This window comes from Sceloporus occidentalis, unplaced genomic scaffold, assembly GCF_023333645.1.
Source record: "Sceloporus occidentalis isolate IW3139 unplaced genomic scaffold, rSceOcc1.0.p SCAF_112, whole genome shotgun sequence".
Lineage (NCBI taxonomy): Eukaryota > Metazoa > Chordata > Lepidosauria > Squamata > Phrynosomatidae > Sceloporus > Sceloporus occidentalis.
Window position 1 is genome coordinate 662,558 of NW_028317092.1, and position 26,382 is coordinate 688,939.

A 26,382-nucleotide genomic window follows, 5' to 3' on the forward strand; every position below is an offset into this window, starting at 1 on the left:
AAGATCGGCAAGGTTTGGAACAGGTATAGAGGACGAGGCATGACATTCATCTTAATGGTGGTAACCCTACCCAACCTGGAGACCTTAAGTCCCGACCACTTGAGCAGGTCAGATTGAATCGACGCTGGGGGGGGGGTTAAAGCCAAAAAGACGGGAGAAGTCTCCTGTCAGCCAAACGGCAAAGGTACAGTATCTCAGCTTGGAAAGACACCAGTCCCCTCTTTATTTTAGTGCACCACGTAGAAGTCACATAACACTTTCAACCCCTTCAGGATGAAGGCATTTTAACACTTAATGACAACAGCATTTTCAAAATTTATGCTGCGTCATTGTCCAACCGCAATTTCCTTCTCCCTCATTTTTCTTTTTAGCATTCTTCTATATAATTCATCACTAGTATGAAAAATTATAAAAAAGTGAAACATTTTGAAAAAAGAAAACCATATTGTTTCACAGTTTTACCTCTAATGTACACAGTTAGGGTACATAAGAAACAAATGCCTACGATATTTATTTATTCTGGCAGTTATAGGGCAAATATTCTCCTCTCCTATATAGTGTACCCACACTGTGTATACCATTTTTGATGATATCCTCTAATGTTCTTAAAAAAAATAATAAAATTTGACTACAAAAATTGAAAAAAACACTTGCTTTTATTTGAAAAATATTATACTCATCTACAAAAAGTTAATGAAAAAACCTGCTTAATAGATTCTACTATTTGTCCTGAGTTTAGAAATACCCAATGTTTTTACCTTTTTTTGTGCAAGTTATAGGGCAATAAGTAGTGTTTTGCTATTTGGGACATCTTCGAAGTTGGCCAATGCAATTTGCCTTCATCAAACCATATAGTTTTAAAACACTAGACACCCCAAGGTATTTTAACCCATTCTCTGCACTAATTCTACTACTGCACAAACATTTACAGCTCCTGGTATATGTTACTGTTGGGTTGTTTGGGAGGTGCCACATTTGGGAAGTGCGCATTTTTCAACTTGGAACTTTAACGACTGGTCCTACAGCCCTAATGTATTTCAAGTGCTGGTATTTTAACTCTTTCCATGCACTAATTTTACCACCAGCCTTTGTCAAAATTTGTGGTGGTATGTTTTTGTGTTTTTTTTCCCACACACATTGTACTTTAGGTATGAATTTATAATTCCTGGTATATGTAATATATATATAAAATATCCCAATATGTGTTCCTCAGTACAGCGATCCCACCCATACATAGGTTTTTCTGGTTGTTTTGGGCTAAAAGGCCGGATTTGGGAAGTGCACTATTTTAATTTTGCTCAGTCTGTGCCCATGCCCTATTTGGCACATCTTTGAAACCGGCCACGCCAATCAAATCATTCACTTTTTTTGGAACTGGGTGGTTTTCCTGATGGTGACATCACTGCATAATTATTTTTAAATGTTACCACATTTTAAAAAAAAAAAATTTAGCTATTTTTTTTTTTTCCATTGTTTTAAAATATTTTTTTTATATTTTACTAGTCACATTGTGATTAGAAAGTTGGGCTCCATTGACATGCATGGTTGAAAGCAGTACCTGTGTTCAACCTGCAGAGTTCTCAGGAAACTTATTTTTTTAATGGATCCCGCCATCTTGCGAGAGGCAAAGTCTCTTGCAGTGGCATTTGTGTATGGCAGACGTTGACGCCGATCTTGATTTTGCTGAATACCTCGACATCAAGACATCTAAACTTGTTTAATGCCATGACTTGCCTTGCACGTCATTGGTCGTTAAGGGGTTAAGAAAGGCAGAACAAATATATACATCTACATATATTATAAAACACAGAACAATAAAATAACAAATGAATCAACAGGATGTATGGGCAAATGCCTAGGCTAAAATGAGGTACCTCATATCTGAGGTATCCTCTTCATAAAGGCTTTTTGCCAAAACGTCAAGTGTCACCTCATTTATACCCTAGCCATTTGATTTTCTGCATTAATTTGCTTTATATTTTATCCTTTTGTTCCGTGCCTTTGGGAAGCAGTTATTGTATATTTATTCTGTAACCTTGTATTTCCTTAGTAGTGTTATGTAATACACTCTTATTATGACATTTAATTAACTATTTTCCCTTCATATGGGGCCGCCATGCAATCCTATGTAAACATGCTGACATAAAAAAAAAATGATTGCATGTTTAAACATATCCCATAGTGTTGCATTTTTACATTTACATTAAGGCATCGAACAGAACTTACCAGTTCTCTTACACCATATTGCTTCTCTACTTTGGCTCTTAGACTCTTAAAACATTCTTCCATTCGGTCATGGAAAGGACGGAGGTCGTCAGTGACTCTTTTCTCATGAATCCGTATTCCAGCACCGAGCAAAGGTATCTAATGTTGAGAGATCAAAGAATAGTTTTCACTTAATAATACATTTCTCTTTATTAGTATAATGTTTCTCAAAACCAGATTGGTGATTGTGTTCTGCTTAATCCATGAACCTACTCAGTTTCACAATATTGCTATCCACAGCCCTGCATTTGTCTTCAAAGAATTTAGTGCCTGGGGAAACATTACATGAAAATGGGAATAAGGACGTGACAACCTGGTTGGTAAAACTTAAAGTAAAATTACATGGAACGATTTTTAATCGCCATGAAGACTTTTTGATAGTTTCCATCAAAAAGCATATTAAATAAAACTGTCACCGAACTAATCAAGGTACAACTCATAAGTACATCATCCCAGAATATTTTGTCCATATATCCCCGTGTCTATCTGTATATCTGAAATTACTATATTTGTTGTATTTTGTCATTGAGTCATATCGCATAAGATATATCTAAGTTTATTAATGATAAATATTTTTGATAATTTGTGCATTTATAGGCATATACGGCGTATTGTTTGGCTGCGCCAAAAGGCAAGTGTGTTGTTGTAGCTATTTAACGTGCTTTCTAATGTGTACACTGTATCGTTGCTGTTTATATCATAGTTTATTTATTGAGCAGAAAGAACACAAAAAAATAATATGAACTGTTCAGCCAAACATACTTAAATTCAGACTCTTCATGAAAAAGACAAAACAGTTACCCTAAAGCTTCATAAAACCAGTAAATATCATTATTCAAACTATATTTTTTATGTTAAATACATTAATTACCTTTTCATTAGCTGTTGACAGTGTATCTAGGTTATCTGTTTTAAATACTGTTCAATGAAGTCCATTATGCCAGCACATCAATAATCTATAGTACAATTTAATTTCTGAAATTCTCCCAAGTATTCTTTGAACAGATGCAAGGCTCACAGAGCATATTGTATATTCGGGATTATGTGATTTAAGAGATGAAGAGATGCTCCCGCACAGTGACATTTGCAAGTTAAATTGAACACAAGTGAGTCAGCTTTCCCAAATAATCCATAACTAAAAGTTATACCTATAACACAGGATCTGCAAAATGTGAGAGTGGCTCTGCTCAAAAAAACTCACACCTCCTCACGTTACAGCCCACCAATGGTCCTATTATGTAGAAGGCTTACCCCCCCAACCCTTAGGTTAGGAAGCCATAGGACTATTAGGGCAGTCACGGCAACCAGGTTTATGTCACAGATGTTAGCTTTCTTGTTGTTGGGACTTCCAGCTGTTTTAACACATAATTCTCCAGTTCTGTGGGTGGAAATTCTATGATAAGGTGCTTCAGTTGGTCTCAAATTTCGGCAGAGATATGGGTGTGGAGTGACCTAATGCCACATGGCCACTCACATGCTTTGGATAGATGCTTGGCATCAGCAGTCAAGAAGTTACTAACATGTTCAATATGTTTTATAGGATTTAACAATGAAAGAGATACTGTTAGGGATGCAGTATTATCCTAATTATTAAAGTGTCAGGTTTGCAGTTTATACAATAACCACTGACATTGACAATTGAGTGACCTGCATATCACAGCAAATATCCTATATGTCAACAAATGTAAAATTTAAAAAAGAATGAAAAAACAACCACCTTCATATAGGTGGTATAAATCACATAATACCATGACAAAACATTGTTACTAGTAGTATTACAAAATGCCTATGAGATCATAATGCATTGTTAATATAAAATATACCTTTGCTTATTTACCAAGTTTAATTTTTTTTTCTCAGTTACTTGCTAAGGACAGGCTATATATTCCTCTTCCCTGGAGCCTCTAGGTCTCTGTGAGGTATGATACCACTGTGTAGCTGTCACTAACGGTGGTTCAGGCTGTGGATCCACGCTGCAGTACAAGGAAAGGCGCCCCCAAGCAGTGATGACGAGCAGTGCAGGAACAACCAGATGGTACTAGGAGCTGGCAATCGGATAGTCGGGGTCATAAGCAGAGGTCAGGACAGGCAGCAAACAACGGATAGTCGGGGTCACGAGCAGAGGTCGGGGCAGACAGCAAACAACGGATGGTCAGGTTCAAGCAAAGTTCAGGCAACGAAAAGGCAAATAAGGTTCTGGAACGCTAGTGAAGGCAATAATCACAGGCAAGGGGTACATGCAGACTGAAGGTTTAAATAGTCCTCTAGCTCAGGATTGTCCTACCCCCTAAATTAGGGGGAGGAGGAAAAGAGATAAGTACCCCTTTAAGACGCGGCATAAATATTCATGAGATAGCCGTTCGCGCATGCGCGAACGGCTCTCATGCTGCTGAGACGCGCGTCCCGTCTAACCTCAGATCACCACACGGGGGCGCGCGTCTAACGGCCGGACAGACCACAACGCGTCTTCCCGCGAACAGAACGAGCAGGGGGCTGAACGCGCGGGCTGCGTCTCGGCTCCCCTGCTCGCGGCAACGCTGGAACCGCCGGAACCGCCTGCAAGGTAACAGTAGCTTTTCACCTGGCATTAAATCATTATATATTGTCATAATGTCATATTATATTATAATATATTATCTTTGTTGGCTGAAGCTGTTAGTATATGAGGTCTTTCATACTAATATTACAGAATAAACAAATTTACCTGCCATGCAATGAGATCCTTAAGCCTATTTAGCTTTTCATAATCCTCTGGATGTTCTTGCATATATTCTTCAGTAAAAAAAGCCTAAGCAAATAAAATACACAATATTCTTTATTCTAATATTGATTCTTTTAAAATACCCACAATACCCAATAAATAAAAGTTCATTGGTCTCTGGCTTAATCATTAGGTACACATCAGTTTAGCCAAAAGTCAGCATTACAAACATAGGAAATCATATGACATTACTTTAAATTGATGCTAAAAATACAATAAACTAGGAAATACAACCAGTCTTTGCAAGCACATTTCCTTGTGCTAATTTGCCATGTGGCTGCCTATAACAATGTATATCACATATTACCGTATTTGCTCGATTATAAGACGACTCTGATTATAAGACGACCCAGCCAAATCAAAATATTAATTTAGGAAAAAAACAAAAAGCCTGAATATAAGACTACCCTATAGGAAAAGTTTTACTAGTAAATATTAATTCATGTAAACTATTTTTTCATATTTAATAAAAGCTATGATTGAGAAAAATATATATTTTTTTACTTCCTTTTATTTGCCAACCTGCCCCCCCAGTTATGCAAATCTGCCCCCAGGCTTGCCACTCTGCCCCCAGAAATGCCTTATACCCTCCTATATGCCACTCTGTCCCATGATGTGCCTTTTAACCCTCTATATGCCACTCTGCCCCATGATATGCCTTATACCCTATATGCCACTCTGGCATATAGGGGGTTAAAAGGCATATCATGGGGCTGAGTGGCATATAGGGGGTTAAAATGCATTTCTGGAGGTATATATATATATATATATATATATATATATGCTAACAGCAATCACACTCATATCAAGCCAAGGCAGCCAGTACATGCTGGAACCTGGGGATGATAGTAGTGTGATTACAGCCTCCCTATGCCATGCTACCACCACCACCCCCCTTACACATCCATGCTATCACACACACACTCATTCACAAACATTTAAATACTCATTCACTCCATTAATCACACATACTTCCTCAAAAATCCTCCCCCACCCCCTTACCTGAACTGCAGATCTCTCACTCGAAGACTTCTGCAGGGGCCCGGCTGTGCGAGCAACTTCTCTGGCCCCGCCCCCAGAGGAAGGAGGGGGGAGGTAGAGTTATGTGAGGACGCTGCTAGCTTCCTGTTCTCCTGCTGCTAGTAGCAGAGACGCTGCTCGCGACCAAAGCCCGGTAAGCAGCATGGCCCCAGCCAGTGGCGTCGGCAGGGGGGGGGCAGAGGGGGCCATGGCCCCCCCTACATCATGCTGTGCCCCCCGGTGTGCCCCCCCAATTGAAACGCCGTCTTTTTTTTTTAATAGATCCGGAGGAGAGAGAGAGGCGCCGAGCGGTTGCTGAGGAATAAGTTCTCAGCGACCGTTTGGCGCCTCTCACTCTTCTCCGCGACCGCGAGGCCTCTGCCTTGGTTGCAGTGCCGGCATTTCAAGCCGAGCGCCGGTATATGATGTCATATCCGGCGCTCAGCAATGAAGCCGCGCACACTGCGGCAGAACCAGGAAGACAGAGACCTCGCGATCCCGCCGCTGGACTTCTACAAGCCCAAGGTAAGTGAACTTCAAAGGGAGGGGGAGGGGTTAGAGAGTGAAAAGAGGTAGATAGGAAGTGAGAAGAGGTAGATAGGGATAGATTGGGAGGGAGAGGGGGGTAGTTAGGATAGATTGGGAGGGAGAGGGGGGGTAGTTAGGATAGATTGGGAGGGAGAGGGGGTAGATAGGATAGATTGGGAGGGAGAGGGGATAGATAGGATAGATTGGGAGGGAGAGGGGATAGATAGGATAGATTGGGAGGGAGAGGGGATAGATAGGATAGATTGGGAGGGAGAGGGGTTAGATAGGATAGATTGGGAAGGAGAGGGGATAGATTGGGAGGGAGAGGGGATAGATAGGATAGATAGGGAGGGAGATGGAGATATTAACATATATTGGCAGCAGGGGCTAATATTAATATTTATTGGCAGCAGGGTCTAGTATTTATATTCATATTGGCAGCAGGGTCTAGTATTTATATATATATATCGGCAGCAGGGGCTAATATTAATATATATTGGCTGCAGAGGCTAATTTTATCTATATTGGCTGCAGGGACTAATAATATATATTGGCAGTAGGGGCTAATATTAATATATACTGGTAGCAGGGTCAAATATTAATATATATATCGGCAGCAGGGTATAATTTTCATGTATATCGGCAGCAGGGTATAATATAAGTATATATCCGCAGCAGGGGCTAATATCAATATATATCCGCAGCAGGGGTTAATATTAATATATATCAGAAGCAGGGTGTAATATTTCTATATAGCGGCAGCAGGGTCTAATATTTATATATATTGTCAGCAGGGGCTAATACTAAAGAATGAGAAATAACTGCCTAACGTGTGTGTGTGTATATGTGTGTGTGTGTGTATATATATATATATATATATATATATATAGTGTATATATATATATATATATATATATATATAGTGTATATGTACCGTTTTATAATTGGCCCCCCTACTTTGGTCCCTGGCCCCCCATGTGCCCCCCCTAAATATGAAAGCTGGAGACGCCACTGGCCCCAGCAGACATTTTTTTGAGGTATGATTAGAAGACGACCTCGATTATAAGACGAGGGGTATTTTTCAGAGCATTTGCTCTGGAAAAAACCTCGTTTTATAATCGAGCAAATACAGTACTCTTTTTGTGCATAAATTATAATCCCAAAACCTGATTCAACAGATTATAATTTAATATGTTGAAATATTATTCATTCTATTTTATTCAACACGCTATTTTTGGAAGGCACATGCTTAGCACTATACATGCCTTTGTTGTGACATATAAGGAATTGTAAATACTGGTACATTAGGCAAGTCTTACACATTTAACACATGCTGAAGATTTAGAGTGATTAATATGTCTTTTGGCCACAAAGTCCAAGTGTCTAAGCATTTGGATAGTGTGTATGATGAGTGTATGGGTAATGGACGATTTAGACGAGCCCAGTGTATATTGTGCTGAAGACAAGCTGCAAATTTGTGCTGCACAATCCTTTTCCGACTAACTTTATTTATGTCACTCCTTGCTGAAAAGTGCAAAACAGATTCAGCTTGGTATATGAATGATGGGTCAGCCCTTGGAAGATGGCTGACCCATCCCCATGGATCCTCAATTATTCTAAGAATAATCTTCACAGTGTAACATATATTTATTCTTACCTTTTCATATTTTGCAAATCCACCCATAACAGCTGGGTCAACAATTCCATTCAGACACATTGATAGTGGGTTGATTGCCAGATGTTCATCACTTTGGTATTGATTGATAAGCATCAGTATCTTTTCATTTGTTGCAGACATTGTCTCAATAGCATTTTCCAGTGGACTGATGGTTGCCTAATACAATTCCAAAAACTCAATCACTTTCAAACTATAATTTCAATTAAAACAACATAATATGTGCATAATTTGCAAAAAAAAAAATCCCCTAAAAGTTAACACTAAAAGCGTGTTAAATAATTCTCACTCAATGTACAACTAATACATACTAAATGGAATAAAGAAGCACTTGTGCCCTCCATGGCAGTGTTTCTGAATACTTGGGTCGCAAACCTAAGGCTGGAGACCAGAGTAGGGAGCGACTGTTATAGAGGCTACTTTACAGTAATCATGTCTATTAAGTACAAATAACAAACAAACCAAAAATTACATACATGTAATATGGAGGTAACTTCAAACCACCGTAAAATGCCAGGTAACCTGTAAGCTGTGATAAACGTTGTCCTTTCAATCCACATTGACTGTACATAAAAAAAAGATACATTATTAATTAAATCAAATAATCAGTAATGTGTACATGTTGGTTATATGTGTATATATGTAAATATATATACGGTATAAATATATATATATGTATATATATATATAAAATTTGCACAATACTGTATATATATATATATATATATATATATATATATATATATACAGTATTGTGGAAATGTTTTAGGCAGGTGTGATAAAAATGCTGTAAAGTAACAATGCTTTCAAAGATGGATGTTAACAGGATATGTTTAACATTTAACAAAAAGCAAACAAAATATAGGAAAATCTAAATCAATATTTGGTGTGAGCACCCTTTGCCTTCAAAACAGCATTAATTCTTCTAGGTGCGCTCACACACAGTTTTTAAGGAACTCGGCTGGTGGATTGCTCTAAACATCTAGGAGAACCTTCTGTGGCTTTAGGTAGCCTCAGTTGCTTCACTCTATTCATGTAATCCCACATAGACTCAATGATGTAGAGATCTGGGCTCTGTGGGCATCATACCATCACTTCCAGGACTCCTTGTTCTTTATGCTAGATATAATTCTTAATGACTTGGGCTGTATGTTTTGGGTCATTGTCATGCTGCAAAATAAATTTGGGGCCAATCAGATGCATCTCTGATGGTATTGTATGATGGATAAGTATCTGCCTATACTTCTCAATATGGAGGAGACCATTCATTCTGAACAAATCCTCAACTCCATTTGCAGAAGTGCAGCCCCAAAGTTGCAAGGAACCAACACCATGCTTCACTGCTCACTCCGAACATAATAAGTGTTTGCACTGCTCTCCAGCCCTTTAGTGAACCAACTTCCTTCTGCTACAGCCAAATATTTCAGATTTTGACTCTTCTGCACCTCTGTTCCTGTGTTTATGTGAATAGTTAAGTAGCATGACCTTGTTTCCAGGTCGGATGGCATGGTCTTTTGGCTGCAAGTCTTCCATGAAGACCACTTCTGACTAGACTTCTCCAGACAGTAGATGAGTGTACTAGGGTCCCATTGTTTTCTGACAGTGCTGAGCTGATAGCACTACTGGAATCTTCTAATTGTGAAGGGGAATAAACATGACGTGTCTTTCATCTGCAGCAAGTACGTTTCCTTGGCTGACTGCTGTGTCTACGGTCCTCAACATTACATGTTTCTTTGTGCCCCTTCAAAAGAGCTTGGACAAAACACCTGGAAACCCCTGTTGCATTGAAATTTTCCATCTTGCTGATGGAATATAACTATGTTGTGTTTTGTTGCTGTGCTGTCTTGTTATGGTGTATGACACCTTGTTAGTGAGTTTGGCTGTTCGTCATCCAGTTTTAATCCTCCTATGCTACTATTTCTGTGTCAGTTAATGATTGTATTTCAACCTACATAGTGCATTGATGCAAATGTACCTAGAAGAACAGATGTTGTTTTGGAGGCAAATGGTGATCACACCAAATATTGATTTGATTTGTATTTTTGTTCTGTTTATTCACCTTGCAGTTTGTCAAATGATAAAACAAATACAGTTAACAAAAAACATTCTTACCTTATAGCATTTTTCACACCTGCCTAAAACTTTTTTACATTCTGGTAGAGACACTGACCAAAGGTGTACAAGGCTGCTGAACAAGCTAATGTGCAATTATTCAAAATGGGCAGAGACAAGCAGCTCTGCCGAGTATTTCACTAAGAAGCATCAGTGAAGGTATGAGGAGGCTGGAGAAGTAATAATTAAAGAAACAGCAGTATAAAAAAGGTTTTTTTTTTTTTTTTTTATTTCCTGGACATAGGAATTCTTTGATTCCATATATAATATTAAGATGTATCTTCTCTGCGTAAAGTTCTTTTTAATACTGTGTAATCTTACTATCGTACTATTTCTTTGTGTCAATTAAGCAAATCAAACACCTTCTGACACCACAGCTTTTACATTAAACCAGCATTTCTACATGTGTTTGCCTCACATTATATTTACTCTTAAATGTGTTAATTAGAAAATAGAAAATGCTATGACAAAATATAGTTACCCTACATTTATAAAACGTTTTTCCACTGTTGTCATTCTTGTACATTTCCGTTTATTTCAAAATTCCCAACTTTCATCAGTATTTAAGCATTAATGATTTTGCATATTATTATAAAGAATGAAATATTCCCAGCTGGATATACTTACAGCAAATTCATTTTCAGGATCAATGGACCCCTTCCTTACAGGTCTTGAATAGTGGAATCTTTGCACATAATTTGACTTGTAAAAACTGCAAGATTATTTAAAGGACAATCGTGTAAAATGAACAGCACGACAAGAACTTTTAATCCATACCTCCTGGGCAGTATTTTATACTATATGAAAATATTAATGCTTAATGTACTCTTACTTTCACAGAGTATATGTAAATTAATTGAGTGCCCTTCTGGATAACTGATTCGATAGATTAAGGTATAAAAAGAATATTATGCACAATTATTCTCCATACCTTCTTTAAATTTTAGCCCATAAAAACCATAAAATTGTGACTTAGTTTTAGTGCTTTTTGTTCTTCATACACTCAAAGAAAATCAATTAGCATTATCATCAATTTAACCTACTTTTGCATTAATATCTTTTCTTTTTTCGTGTACTGTTTTTATTGGTTTATGCATGTATCTCTTGTGTATGTTGTGGTCCACAAGTGTTAAATGTTTTTATTATTAGCATTATTTACTTTTATAGCACCAGCAGTTTTGGCAGGGCAGTGCAATGGGTATGACAAACTGAAAATGACAAACCCATACATTAGGTAGAAAGGGCCCTACTGGCAATCTTATAAAGCTAGTGGGATTAGGGTACAGATAGTACGCATTGTATAACTGACAAGGGGGAACTAAGCATCTAGGTAGCCAGAACGAGGAAAACTTTTCAACAGCTTAACTGTAATATACAAATTGTTTCTACATTACTGAACTCAATGTTGAATTAGGCTTTCATTTGAACATGCTAAAAGCTTGTATCCAAATTCTGATACTCAGAAGACAATCATAACATTTAACATTGAACTTTGAAGCCAACCCGCCATGTCTGGGACCTTGCAACAAGTTCAAAAAACATTGTATTTCCATTGTTAGTAACGGAATGATTATTAAAAATAAGCAAGAGAATCGGTACGGGTCAAAAATACAAGTAGAATATGGGAAAATATGTCCACGTATTTCCAGCTTGCAGTTTAATTACATGTAAGTAAATAGTTTAATCTGTGAACGCTATGTAAAAAAAAATTGAAAAGTTACCAGAAATTAGTCTGGGTGTCCAAAGCTGGTGATTTTCAAGTTAGGCTAATTTTGATTTTTCCACGTGACAGATACTCGTTGAATTACAGTGGCAGTTTTAAACAGTCTTAATTTAATCCAATTTAAAATGATACTGTTAGTATTAACGCAATGAACCAATTTATTTTATTTTATTGTAGATAGACTTTATCCTTAAAAAAAAGCTTTTTGTTTTAGACCGAGCTGTGTGGCAATTCATGCAAATGGGGTAAGGAAATTATTTATTTGCTCACAATAATTGTAATTCACAGGTTAAGTTTAAGAGAAAAGAGAGAGCCTCAACGAACAGGGGTTTCACCTACAGTAAGAAGTAAATGAAAGGCAAAAGAACCCCGAAACATTGAGGCATGGACTCCACTAGATCTCTGAAGGTATGCTGTAGTACCAAGACATTAGCAGCAGATCCTTTAAGTCCTGTAAGTCTGATCCATAGAGGTGGGGCCTCTATGGATCAGATTTGTTTGTCCAGCACATCCCACAGATGCTCGATTGGATTGAGATCTGAGGAATTTGGATGCCAAGTCAACAACTTTAACTGTTTGTGTTCCTCAAACCATTCCTGAACCACTTTTGCTTTGTGGCAGGGTGCATTATTCTGCTAAAAGAGGCCAATGCCATTAGGGAATACAGTGTCCATGAAAGGCTGTACACGGTCTGCAACAATGCTTAGGTAGGGGGTACGTGTCAAGGTAACATCCACATGAATGGCAGGACCCAAGGTTTCCCAGCAGAACATTGACCAAAGCATCAGACTGCCTCTGCCGGCTTGCCTTCTTCCCATAATGCACCCTGACACCATGTGTTTTCCAGGTAAGCAAAGCACATGCACCTGGCCATCCACGTGATGTAAAAATGTTTATTTGATTTATCAGACCAAGCCACCTTTTTCCGTTGCTCCGTGGTCCTTTTCTTGTGCTCACTTGCCCATTGTAGGCACTTTCGGCAGTAGACTGGGGTCAGAATGGACACTCTGACTGGTCTGTGGCAATGCAGCTCCATACACAACAAATGCACTGTGTGTTTTGAGACCTTTCTATCAGAACCATTATTAAGTTTTTCAGCAATTTGAGCCAGAGTAGGTTGTCTGTTGGATGTGACCACACCGGCCAAGATATGCATTTTTCTCTCATAATAAGAGCACTATAGTATAATATCATGCATTTCTAAGAGTCTTCGTATGTATTTCTAGGTAAGCCTGTGTATATTGGAACAGATGCAGAAGAATGAGAAAGGATAAAAGAAAGAAATATATCAATATGGGGACAAGGAAGAAGGGAGCGATATATGGAGGATATCAATTTCAGAAAAGTATTCGACAAAAGGAACATGGACAACAATAAGGTGAAACACATGGACAAGAGAGAGAATATGGAAAAAGAAGGGTATTTTAGGATATCTGCAGATATTTGCCTTATTTTTCTAATGCTCCATATACTGCTGAATACCTTGTATTACCACCATATTGTGTGGTTTATTGTGAGGGGTATATACATTGAAACAGGCCCAATATTAAACAAAACAGGTAACATTAGTAATGAAAATTAAGACAAAGAGTGTACTACCAGAGGAGCGAGTAAGCAGATACATGATCCACTGCATGGCTTTCTGACATAACTACATAATTTGGAAAAGTCTATATGTGAATACACCATATAAATTAATTAGAAATGAATTGATCCAGACTGTCTGCTTTTTTCTGTAATCTGGGCTACATCTAACATGTAGAAGTATATACGGTTTATAGTTTTTCAGTATTTTTTGAAGCAATCTTTCATTTGCATTCAGCGTGTTATTCTCACTTAAACCATTGATATAGCAGCCTTTATGTTAACCCACACAGATCGGTAGCAAGTTACCCACAGATCTCGAGTGTTATTCATACGTGGGAAGTTCTTTTATACACTGGTGAGTTATATATCCTCACAGAATCATGCAGTTTTTTTAGCGTCTAACTGCACAGTGGAAGATTTTAAAGCGCTAACAATAACTTTGTAGTTTTAGAGATGATGCATGCAAGGTGGAAAGAGATGACTACCTGCTTAGTGTGCCATAAATTAATTGTACTTAAACTTTTTGAGTTCCATTAGTTGGGGCACCAGGAGGCTGGATCAATTTTCATAGTTTTGTTAGATATATATAAGAGAAAACCTTATAAACAGCATACCCTTTACTTTACATATATTTAGCTATTGATAGATACTTTGTTTACGGCACCACATCACATAATATAAAACCCATCAAAATGTAATCAACCCAGAAAGGAAGCCTATTGAGAACGGATTGTAGAGGAGGGATATGAAAAGACAAGTGAGAAAGGAGGTGTATTAGTTGGGGCTGAAAACAATGGGGTATTTCTCTTAAGACATTAAAGGAGTCTTATGCTAATTAAGTCAAACCTTATTTTCATGTGAAATATTATATATACAGTCTATATATATATATATATATATATATATATAGTCGTGTGAAAAAGAGATCATATGGTTTTACAAATTGAGTAAAACACTCTAGTGTATTTTGCAACATTCAAAAAGGTGCAGGCATTCTTTAGTTATTAGAGTTTTAGAAAATGAGACTTCTGCTTAAGTAAATCCTTCCCTAGGTGTCTCTGTTGAAAGCAGGGAAAATACCTCAGTATGCTTCTTACGCATACTCAGTAGAACTCGCATTCTAGTCATTTCGTAGTGAGCTCTGATGTAAATCAATGGGAATAATGGCAGCCATTACCTGCATGCTAACTGAAAGCTTGCGTTTTCCTACAATACATGCAGTTATCTGCTGCTTCGATGCTGAGCATGTACAAGAGGTTCCCATACTAAAGCTTTCTGATTTCAATAGGGGCAGCCATGGTAAAAAGGAAAATGATTACATGCACCAGAACCCATGCAAAATGGACTCCAACAAGCATGTAACCCCTTAAGGACAATGGGCGGTCCCTAAAGCCATTGAAAACAATGCATTTTGAGCCTGTACATATACAGGCTTTGTCATTAAGGGGTTAATATAAAAATCTAATCTAGAGAACTAAACCACAGTAAATTTACATGTATATGCCAATAGTATGTCATCTCAATAAAGTAACAATGCCAATGACTTACTTTATGATCTGATCTGGTACCGGTTTATTTCTAAATCTAGGTTGCTCCTCTAACACAGGCTGAACTGTAAAGCATTGAATATCTATAAAAACACTATGTTAAGGATTATAAAGATTTGCACATTTGAAATTTATGTCAGAATATCAACATTTCCATATGATTATGTCTATGCTGGTATTTTTTAAATGAATAATAAAAAACTACCACACTGGAAAAAGTTGGATTAAAGTTAATATCTACAGTATTCCATGTTATTTCCCAGTCCAATCAGGATACATTGTCCAAGAGAACTTTTGATATCCTCTCCTGGGGATGAGGTGGTGTTTAACTGTTCTGCGAAAGGGAACTGGCTCATCAACTGGGCCAGAAAATCTTCTCTTCGCTCATATTCCTTACCTCGATAGATGAACACTTTATTCTGCAAATAAAATCACAACAGTATAATCAATATGTGTAGTTCACAGGATTAATATTGAAATAATCTTAAAAAAAAGTCATTGTGTTTGAGATATAGCAAGCTCAATATCTCATAATTTCAAATTTGTAGTTCAAATGACACGATGGTGGATAAGGATTAAGTAAAAAAAATACTGCTACAAGTCCAAAGACATTGAATTGATGCTACCTGAAATGCAAGAAGCACCTTAAATCACTTTTGCACATATATATTTTCAATTACGGTAATTCTTCACTGGTAATTCATTGTATGAACAATATTTTATGCAGTGATTATTTTTTGGGATCCATTTTTTCTTGACTTTTTGATGAATTATAAAATATTTTCTTTATTTCATCGTTATAAACAATCATGTAGTTTTTTTTTATCTCAAATACAAGGACTATATATATTTTGGGGTCTTTTGTATTTTTACCATGCCATGTAACCAGATGCACGATTTGCCTTAAACTATCTATCTATGTCTATCTAGGTATCTATGATTGGTAAAAATAAATGTATGGATATATGGCAATGTGTGGCAATCATTTGATTTCTTGATTACCTTACTAAGTTTCCACCTCGAGTACAAGTGACAACAAAGCAGCCCCACAGCATTAGATCCTCCACTGTTTAACTATAAGTAGGGTGTTCTTACAAGCTTGATTTCTTCCCCTATGAACATATCATTGGCCTACATTGGTCTACTCTAATTTCATCTGTCCATAGAAATATTTTCCAGAATGATTGTGGTTTGGCTTTTTATAATATCACATCAATGACATTCTTGTTCTTTTCAAACTGATTTGAATTCTTCATGGGGGTGCCAACAATAATGCTAAGGCAACGGGTGTGTTACATACTTTTTCCTCCTTTCTCATTTTTAATTGGTATTGTTTTATCCTGTGCTATTCCATTTCATATGTATGCATGTATATAGTGCAAACCATTTTTCATACACATTTTTCAGGAGATATAGTATGTACATGATATAGAAACTATTCGAGAGTACCACTAAAGTACCACTTTAACTGTAGCTGTCACCTAAATCTAGCTATACCAAAACACAAAAATAATGCTCAGTCTCCCAAGAGGTTAACTATTTAACAAGCCCGGCACCTAAATGTTTTTAATTATGTTTAAAACATAATTATTGTGCTATAAATTACCTGGGCTCTGCACTCCCCACTCATGAAATTTCTATTAAAATGTGTCAATTTTAGTGGAAACTTTTTGTTTCAGGAAAGACGTTCGGGAAGACTTTAACCCCTTAAGGACAATGGGCGGTCCCTAAACCCATTGAAAATAATGCATTTTGAGCCCGTACATATACGGGCTTTGTCTTTAAGGTGTTAATATATGCATTAATCATCTACAGACTCTAGTTGTATAGGGTTTCCTATAGTTTTCAATGTCTATCCTTTTTACATTTTTGTATAAGCAGTGCAATTTTTTTTTAAATATTAAATGTAAAATATAATTAGTTCTGTCTTGTGTTGTAACTTGAACGCATGGCTTTTGGGTATTAAATGTTACCATTTTTTTGTCCTAGGTAAGATCCATGTTTTGGCATATAAGGGGCACTGTGGTAAAAACAGTCACAAATTATCAGTAGAAGAGAGGATACGGTTGGTTAAATGTCAATTAAATAACCCAAAGTTATTAAGCATATCAGAATGTTTCCCAACTGAGTACAAACATCTCCGTAACATACATATTCATATTCATTAGATATATTTAATAATAATATCATTGTCCAAGAAAATCATTCTACATTTGACTTATTTTTATTTTAAATTGACTACTGTTTTGTTCTAATGTGGAATCTTCTGCCAGAAAACTATGTTAACAACCAATTGATAGATGTTCAGTTAAATACCATCTGTAAACTGTATTGTGAGAACATAAAATGATTGCTTGTAAGATTTTATTAGTTTTTTAAAGCACAAAAACAATGTTGTCATCTGCTGAGATCACCAAATTGCTATCATCTATACATACCTATAAATCAAACTCCTACTTGCATTCATCTACATCTGCATACTTACTCGCTGACAGTTAGAAAATGAGCTGGTGTGAACATAAAATTAATTTATCACTTACCCGAAGGAAAGTAGGAAATCCTTGGCCATAGTATCCAACTGCAAAGTAATCAGGTTTGGGACGGAGAATTTTCATTATATTTTCATAGAATTTTGCTTGCTGAGTCTGCCATTACAGGAAAAAACACATTAAATGGAAAATAATCCAAAATATCCATCTCTTAAATGAGTAATAAGTCTGTATACTGCCACAAAAAAAGCATTTAAAATACAAAATACACATTTAGCATAGCAGTTTTTAGCTGCTAATAGGCCATTAGTACAAATGCAGGTTTACTACACTGTTATGTTAAGTGCTATATTAACTGGGTTGTCATATTTGTTAGGTAATTCATTATTTTGTAAAAAAAGAGATAAGTGAGGCTCAAAGCCCATCTCAATATATGGATGCCATTGATTGCACATGGTCATGGGGGGGTTGTACTTTGTGGGATATACAACAAATCTAGCAAAGAAGGAAAGAGAAGAGATTAATGAATGCAAAATTAGCCTGGGATGCGGCTGAGAGCTTCAGATGCATGGACAAGAGGAGAACATGTAACTAAGGGATCTTAGTTAAGGGAGATCCGTTGACTTTTTGTTTTTCTTTGTTCTTTTGTTCAGCTAAAAGTTTTAGAGTTTTACCTGAAGTACAATGTTTAAAAAAAAAAAAAAAGTAAAAAATATATATATATATATCTTCTCGTACTTTTTTATATTATAAAACAACCAAAATACATGCTATTTGTTCAAATATGTTTTTTGAAACTACAACATCCCCTGAATTTATTTTTATTGAATATAGAGCTAAGTATATTTTTGCAAACATATACTGAAAAATGATAAAACAAAACCATCATTAATTTCTTTTTTTTTTTTTAAAGGCACAAGTGATAAATTACAGAGGATCCAGAAAGGACAAGATACTTCACCCTTTGGCAGTAATGGTAGCTTTTATATAGCAGTGCAGTGTACATCATATGTACAGCAAAGTCCAAAAAGCTAAGTAATGTTATTAGCACACATCCCAACAGATAGCATTTCCAAATACCATCAGCTTAGGCCACATGAATAAAACAGAAATGTTTTATTCCATCTCTTTAGAGTCAATCATGTAATTCAAGTGTATTTATTTAGCTATCAGAGCCAGACTTTTGTCCTGTTTGTATTTGTCTTTGTCAGTCTTTGATTAGGCTTCTTGGTGAAAGATGTGAGACATTACTCATGTTATGTTGGTGATTTCATGATCATCTGTTACAGATTGATCTACCTGGCTTGTCTAACTACCTGCTCTGTGAACTAACATATGGCTTGTATAATTAACCATTTTGTATATAGACCCTGCCTGTGTCTGACCATGCATCCTTTATTAAGGATAGGTATGCGTGAGCATGGATGTCTATGAGCATGTATGTGTAAATAGTGTGTGGGCATGGATGGTTATGTGTGTGCATGGATGTGTGCGTAAGCATGTAGGTGCAGGTGCGTGTATGTATATGTAAGTGTGTGAGCATTGATATGTGAGTACGGATGTGTATAAACATGCATGTGTAAATGGTGTGTAAGCATGGATGTGTATGTGTGTGTGAGCATGAATTTGCGTGTGCGTGTGTGAGTATGTGTTAACATGAGTGTGTAATTAACTCATTGCTCTCTTGATTTAAGTGCACATCTGGGCCTACTTTTAACACAGGTCACTGGGAAAAGGTTCTCTGCTGGTAAGTATGACACCTGGTGGCCATATTTGTAGTTTTTATCTCTAAGCCGGTTTATAGGGGGTACATATTGGAAATATCTTTACTCCTCTACATTTTACAAGCCAATTGGCTAACACAATGCATAGGTTTCCTCCTGCAAAGTGACACCAGGTGACCTTTCAATGAGAGCAGCATTCTAAGGCTAAGCCCTGAGTCTACCAGCAAAGTACCAAATCTATTCATATCATGAATACGTGATAATGCATTGTGTACAGAAACATGTTCATAATGTTTGCAATTTATTTATAATACAGGTTTTTAGTGTTTAAAGAATGTATGAAGTCCATGCATATGTATAATTTTGTAGATTTTAACTCTTTGTTGAACCCCCAGATAGCACTATAAAGTAAAACCCCTCCTTACTATCTACCAGCCCTCCCTTGCCCGCGAATTATTTTGATGTCTTCAAATGTTACAATCCTTTCTGTCACCTATTTTTTTTTAACTTTTCTCACTTGTATCATTACCCATAAACATTTTGATCACTGCTACTATTCCTCACTTTTACCAACTAGTTATCAGTCGGTACCCAAGGTGGTGGTCAGCCTGTTATCTTTAACCAACAAGATACATTTCATACTTATATGTGAAATAACTATTTTTTGTGTAAAGTTTTTAAATATAATGTGAACAATTGTACATTGCAGCACTGACTATTATGAGCATAATATTAAATATTTTTATAATATAAAATCGAACTTTTTCATGAGAGTAGGTTCATACATATTTGGCAACACTTCAATATGTAACATTATAGATTTATAGAACACTCTAAAATAAGTTCTTACCAGGCACTGGCTCAGTAGCTCATAGTCAAAAGTTTCCATTTCATATTGGTCTGCCAGTTGTTTACAAAGGGCTATTGCTTCTTCCCACATCTAGATGTAACATGACACAAAAAATTATGTTATGTTCCCTAAAAACTCAGCGACGTGTTAAGTTGAATACCCATGCGACTCCTGTATTTACGACATCAATGCATTCAATATCGATAAGAACAATACAACATTGTGTTTTTATTTGAAACAGATTGTTTGTTCATTATTGTAACCTAGATGAAAATCAGTCCAGATTTTAAGACACATTTATACATTAATGCTGGTAATTCCAAAGGGTTCATTTACTTTTTCTTGCCTCTATATATTTTTATCTGCTACTGTTCAAAAGTTTGAGATCACTTACAAATGTCCTTCTTCTTTGAAAGAAATGAAAATTTTGCCCATTAAAGTAACATCAAATGGATCAGAAATAAATTGTAGACATTGTTAATGATAATGTAAATCACTATTGTAGTTAGAAATGGCTGTTTTGTAATATAATATCTCCATAGGCGTACAGAGGCTCTTTATCAGCAACCACTGCACCTGTGTTTCAATGGCATGTTGTCTTAGCTAATACAAGCAGAAGTTTAAAATGCTATTGATCATTAGAAACCCCTTCAGCAAGAAATTTCCATGAACAGTAGTGTATATATATTTATATCCCCCCAATTGTATCTGCAAAACATTTTTGAAAAACGTACCTTTCCTTTGTCAAAGTATCCAATAATAATTCCATACAGACTCTCTTTAAGATGACGATGTGTTTGGGAGCTCTGGAACTCAGTCTGCATAATCTGTGAGGAGCACTGCTCATCTGACCACTAGTTGAGACAAATAGTAATTCACTTTAGCACATCATCTAGTATATCCTATCTCCAAGCTTACAAAAACCATTCTTAAACAAAAAGTACAGATATAATTTGTGGGGAAATTTCTTTTAAACTTCCCACAATCTATAACTTTTCCCTATTTATAAGACAAACAGTTCTACAAACAGCTTTTTATGAACACAATCCTAAAGGACCATTTGACACATCTACAATCACTTTTAACAGTGTTAGCGTTAAATACAATCTTCCCACAGAAAAAAAACATTCCCAATCAAACAATTGGAGAAAATAGAATGTTACCTTTCTGCGATGAATCACTCACAGTTTTTGAATTTGAAAATAATGACTAATATAATCAAACTTACTGATACCGGATTAGTATGTGCATGCTCACATTAACAGACACAATTATAGTTCAATGCATACCAATAACAAAAGAACTGTGTTTCATAAAACGCAGGGCTTTTTTATGGCAGTGCAAAAATGCATGTGAATGGTTTTTCACTGAAAACCACAAAAATACAGCTACTATTTGCAAACGAGCTACATATGAAGTTTTTTCCAGCCAAACATAAATATTCCAATTTGCCTTCATTTTCACATAATATTTGTACTCACTAGATAGCTACAATGTTTTGCTGGCTTTCAATAAATGTATTTCACTCCTACGGTACGGAAGGTTTTTCATACTGTAAATATCAGAGCTTTTTGCCATATTTACTATGATTCCATGTTTGATTTACCCACACAAATCTGGCAGAAACCACAGAAACACAAACATAAATCAAAGGGTATGTTTTTATAGTTTTTGTTACACTTTATTTTTTTATTTTTTTTATATTTTTGTTTATTTCCATTCTTTTTCTTTCAGTGTTATTTGGGCAAAATAGATATTCCCTTTGGAAAAAATTAAAGTGCAAAAGTAATACAATGATTATATATATATATATATATATATATATATATATATACACACACATTAAAGATCTTTTTTTTTTTGAGTGCTCATTATCTTATACTGTTTTTACTTTTTTCCCTCTGATCTCACCTGAATTCAACATACTCCACAGCCCTACACTACTGTTCACAATGTGTGTGACCAGTCTGCAGGAGGTATATCAATCAAACATATTACAGTGGAACACAAGAAACTTAAGTTTTAAATACAGTGGGGCAAAAAAGTATTTAGTCAGCCACCAATTGTGCAAGTTCTCCCATTTAAAAAGATGAGAGAGGCTTGTAATCTTCACCATAGGTAAACTTCAACTATGAGAGACAGAATGGGGGTAAAGAATACAGGAAATCACATTGTAAGCTATCTAATTAATTCACTGGTAAATTCCTCGGTAAAATAAGTATTTGGTCACCTACAAACAAGCAAGATATCTGGCTCTCACAGACCTGTAACATCTTCTTTAAGAGTCTCCTTTTTCCTCCACTCGTTACCTGTATTAATGGCACCTGTTTGAACTTGTTATCAGTATAAAAGACACAGCGTACAATAGAACCTGTAGTCAGGTAGAACAGCACGGGCAAAGTCCAATAGACAGATATCAGAGGTAACCAGCGCAGAATGGTCGAAAAACAAGCCAAGGTCAGGAAGCCGGAAGTCAGGATCGTCGTGGAATAAGCCGAGGTCAGGAAGCCAGAAGTCAGGATCGTCGTGGAGGAAGCCAGAGTCAAACGCCAGGAAAACAGGAACAGGAACAAGCCGAGTCGGTAACAGGAATCAAAACAGGAACGCTTACTGAGGAAGATAGGTACGACCATCAGAAGGCGAAGACTGAGTGTACCAGAGTCTCTTAAATAGGCAGAGGAATTTAGGCACCAATTAGCGTTTTCCCGCCAAGTATTCAAAGTGCTGTTACGTCACTTCCGGTCTTGTGATTGGCACAAATGCAATCTTCTAACAGGAGCAGTATTACCGGCTGGCGCCACTAGGTGGCGTGAAGAAGATCGTGTGCACACGGAAGGACCGGACCTGATTCCCATAGGCGGCGGTTGCCGCGTAGAGGTGCGGGGTCTTCCTCGTCCTCGTGGCGGCGGAAGCTGTCTCGCGGAGGCTGCAGCTGCTGTGCCGAGGCGGGGGTCTCCCCCTTCTCCGCGGCGGCTGAGGCTGCTGTACCGAGGCAGGGGGTCTCCCCCTTCTCCGATCGTGTATTAAAAGCAGTCTTCTATTCATCGTCGGCGCGAATCCTAACAAGGTTGTAAGCCCCCCGAAGATCCAGCTTGGTATAAATGGTAGCTCCGCGCAATCGGTCAAAAAGTTCGGAAATCAACGGAATGGGGTAAGTGTTGCGTCTAGTGATCTTGTTAAGACCCCTGTAATCGATGCACGGGCGAAGCTCTCCATCCTTCTTCTTTACAAAAAAAAATCCTGCTCCGGCGGGTGACGTAGATCGGCGAATAAATCCCCGAAGAAGATTCTCCTCAATATACAACTCCATGGCTTTAGTCTCTGGAACGGAGAGCGGGTAAACCCGACCTCTGGGCGGCATGGTACCAGGAAGCAGATCGATGGGACAGTCGTAAGGTCGGTGCGGAGGTAGCTTCTCCGCCTCCTTCTTGTCGAATACGTCCGAGAAACAACGATACGGCTCTGGCAGAAGTGAGGTCCCGATGGAGTTCAGCGTCACTGAAGCAGTCCTCAGGGGTGTGAGGCAATGATCCATACAGGATCTGCTCCAAGCCGTAATCTGATTGGTACACCAGTCAATAGTAGGGTTGTGACTACGCAGCCATGGAAACCAAAAAATAATCGGAACAGAGGTAGAACAGATGACCAACAACTGCAACGGTTCGCTGTGAACCACTCCCACGGAGAGGGTAAGTGGAGATGTGTGAAGAGTTATGTGCTCCGGAAGAAGGGGTCTCCCGTCGATAGCCTCCACCAACAACGGATTGGGTAAGGGAAGGATGGGAACCAAATGCCGGGCACAAAACTCAGAGTCAATAAAGTTGCTGGCGGCGCCAGAATCCAAAAAGGCCTCGGTGTCAACGGAACCCCTAGCCCAGACTAGTCGAACCGGAACCGTCATGCGGGTGATCTTGGTCTCAGGGGAAGGTCTAATTACACCTATAGTAGGTCCCCTCAGCCTACCTAGGTGCGAGCGTTTCCCGACCTCTTAGAACAGTTCCTGAGGAAATGCCCCGAAAGGCCGCAATACAGGCATAATCCCTCTCTTCTCCTCCTGCTCTTCTCATGTTCTGTGAGTCTAGCTGCCCCCAGCTGCATGGGTACCTCCGTAGACTCCGGCAAGGTGGACGAGAACGGGACTTGAGCAAAATGACGTACAGTGTCCCTCACTCCTCTCTCCCGTCGTCTCAAGCTCTGTTGTTGGGCTTGTCTTTCACAAAGACGTAAGTCAACCTGGGAGACGTACTGAATTACCGCGTCCAGTTCGGTGGGTAGATCTCTAGCCGCAATCTCATCCTTGAGAATCTCAGATAGTCCATTAAGGAAAGCAGCGACTAGTGCTTCGTTGGTCCAGTTGACCTCAGCCATCAAGGTACGGCATTCAATAGAATACTCTTGGTGGGAACGAGAACCTTGGCGGATGGAAAACAGTGATGTGGATGCGGTGCTTCTCCTCCCAGGAACGTCAAACACAGAACGCAGACTTGAGACAAATTCTGAGTATGACCGGACCGTAGGGGCATCTCTCTCCCAGAGTGGAGAGGCACAAGCCAATGCCTTGTCTGTGAGCAGAGAAATTACATAACCCACTTTAGCCCGTTCAGTGGGGAGGGCGTATGGAGAAAGTTCGAAGTGGATCTCACATTGGTTCAAAAATCCTGCATGCTGTCGGCTCCCCACCATAACGTTGAGGTGGTGGTAGATGAGCTGGCACGGAATTTACAGGCACAGGCGGGGGTGGATGAACCGCCATCGCTTGAGGATTTTGCAGTGCTGGATCGGTGCGTTGAAGTAACGTCTGGAGAGCTTGGGCAAACTGATCCAGACGGTGATCCATTCCATCCAGACGAGCCTCACAGGACCCTTGTTGTCCTACCGATGCAGGTCTCATGTGGCCTTCTGATTCTGTCACGCACAGCGTACAATAGAACCTGTAGTCAGGTAGAACAGCACGGGCAAAGTCCAATAGACAGATTTCAGAGGTAACCAGAGCAGAATGGTCGAAAAACAAGCCAAGGTCAGGAAGCCGGAAGTCAGGATCGTCGTGGAATAAGATGAGGTCAGGAAGCCAGAAGTCAGGATCGTCGTGGAGGAAGCCAGAGTCAAACGCCAGGAAAACAGGAACAGGAACAAGCCGAGTCGGTAACAGGAATCAAAACAGGAACGCTTACTGAGGAATAGACACTATCAAGATAGGTACGACCATCAGAAGGCGAAGACTGAGTGTACTAGAGTCTCTTAAATAGGCAGAGGAATTTAGGCACCAATTAGCGTTTTCCCGCCAAATATTCAAAGTGCTGTTACATCACTTCCGGTCCGCGGCCATCTTGTGATTGGCACGAACACAATCTTCTAACAGGAGCAGTATTACCGGCTGGCGCCACTAGGTGGCGTGAAGAAGATCACGTGCACGCGGCAGGACCGGACTTGATTCCTGTAGGCGGCGGCTGCCGCGTAGAGGTGCATGGTCTTCCTCGTCCTCGCGGCGGCGGAAGCTGTCTCGCGGGAGGTCTCCCCCTTCTCCGCGGCGGCTGAAGCTGCTGTGCCGAGGTGGGGGGTCTCCCCCTTCTCCGCGGCGGCTGAGGCTGCTGTACCGAGGCGGGGGGTCTCCCCCTTCTCCGCGGCGGCTGAGGCTGCTGTACCGAGTCGGGGGGTCTCCCCCTTCTCTGCGGCGGCTGAGGCTGCTGTACCGAGACGGGAGATCTCCCCCTTCTCCGCGGCGACTGCCGATCCGAGGACCCGGAGGAACCAGCAGCCAGGTACGTAACACCTGTCCACAACCTCAAATAGTCACACTCCAAACCCCACTATGGCCAAGACCAAAGAGCTGTCAAAATTGTAGACCTGTACCAGGTTGGGAAGACTGAATCTGCAATAGGCAAGCAGCTTGGTGTGAAGAAATCAACTGTGGGAGCAATTATTTGAAAATGGAAGACATACAGGACCACTGATAATCTCCCTCAATCTGGGGCTCCACACAAGATCTCACCTCGTGGGGTCAAAATTATCAAAAGAACGGTGAGCAAAAATCCCAGAACCACACGGGGGGACATAGTGAATGACCTGCAGAGAACTGGGACCAAAGTAACAAAGGCTACCAT

At 38.7% G+C, this 26,382-nt stretch overlaps 1 protein-coding gene across 1 annotated transcript in view; it reads right to left on the minus strand.

Moving 5' to 3' along the window:
• The window catches only part of LOC149282561 (dedicator of cytokinesis protein 2-like), a 291,513-nt gene that overhangs the window by 26,353 nt on the left and 238,778 nt on the right, over positions 1 to 26,382 (minus strand). The window contains exons 38-47 of the mRNA XM_089498058.1: positions 21,016 to 21,135; positions 20,282 to 20,371; positions 17,759 to 17,863; positions 15,496 to 15,637; positions 15,220 to 15,301; positions 10,989 to 11,073; positions 8,726 to 8,812; positions 8,232 to 8,408; positions 4,970 to 5,053; positions 2,227 to 2,364 (exon numbers count right to left, since the gene is read on the minus strand). Of these exons, the coding sequence (XP_089354184.1) occupies positions 2,227 to 2,364; positions 4,970 to 5,053; positions 8,232 to 8,408; positions 8,726 to 8,812; positions 10,989 to 11,073; positions 15,220 to 15,301; positions 15,496 to 15,637; positions 17,759 to 17,863; positions 20,282 to 20,371; positions 21,016 to 21,135 (1,110 nt within the window). The remainder of the gene's footprint in view (positions 1 to 2,226; positions 2,365 to 4,969; positions 5,054 to 8,231; positions 8,409 to 8,725; positions 8,813 to 10,988; positions 11,074 to 15,219; positions 15,302 to 15,495; positions 15,638 to 17,758; positions 17,864 to 20,281; positions 20,372 to 21,015; positions 21,136 to 26,382) is intronic.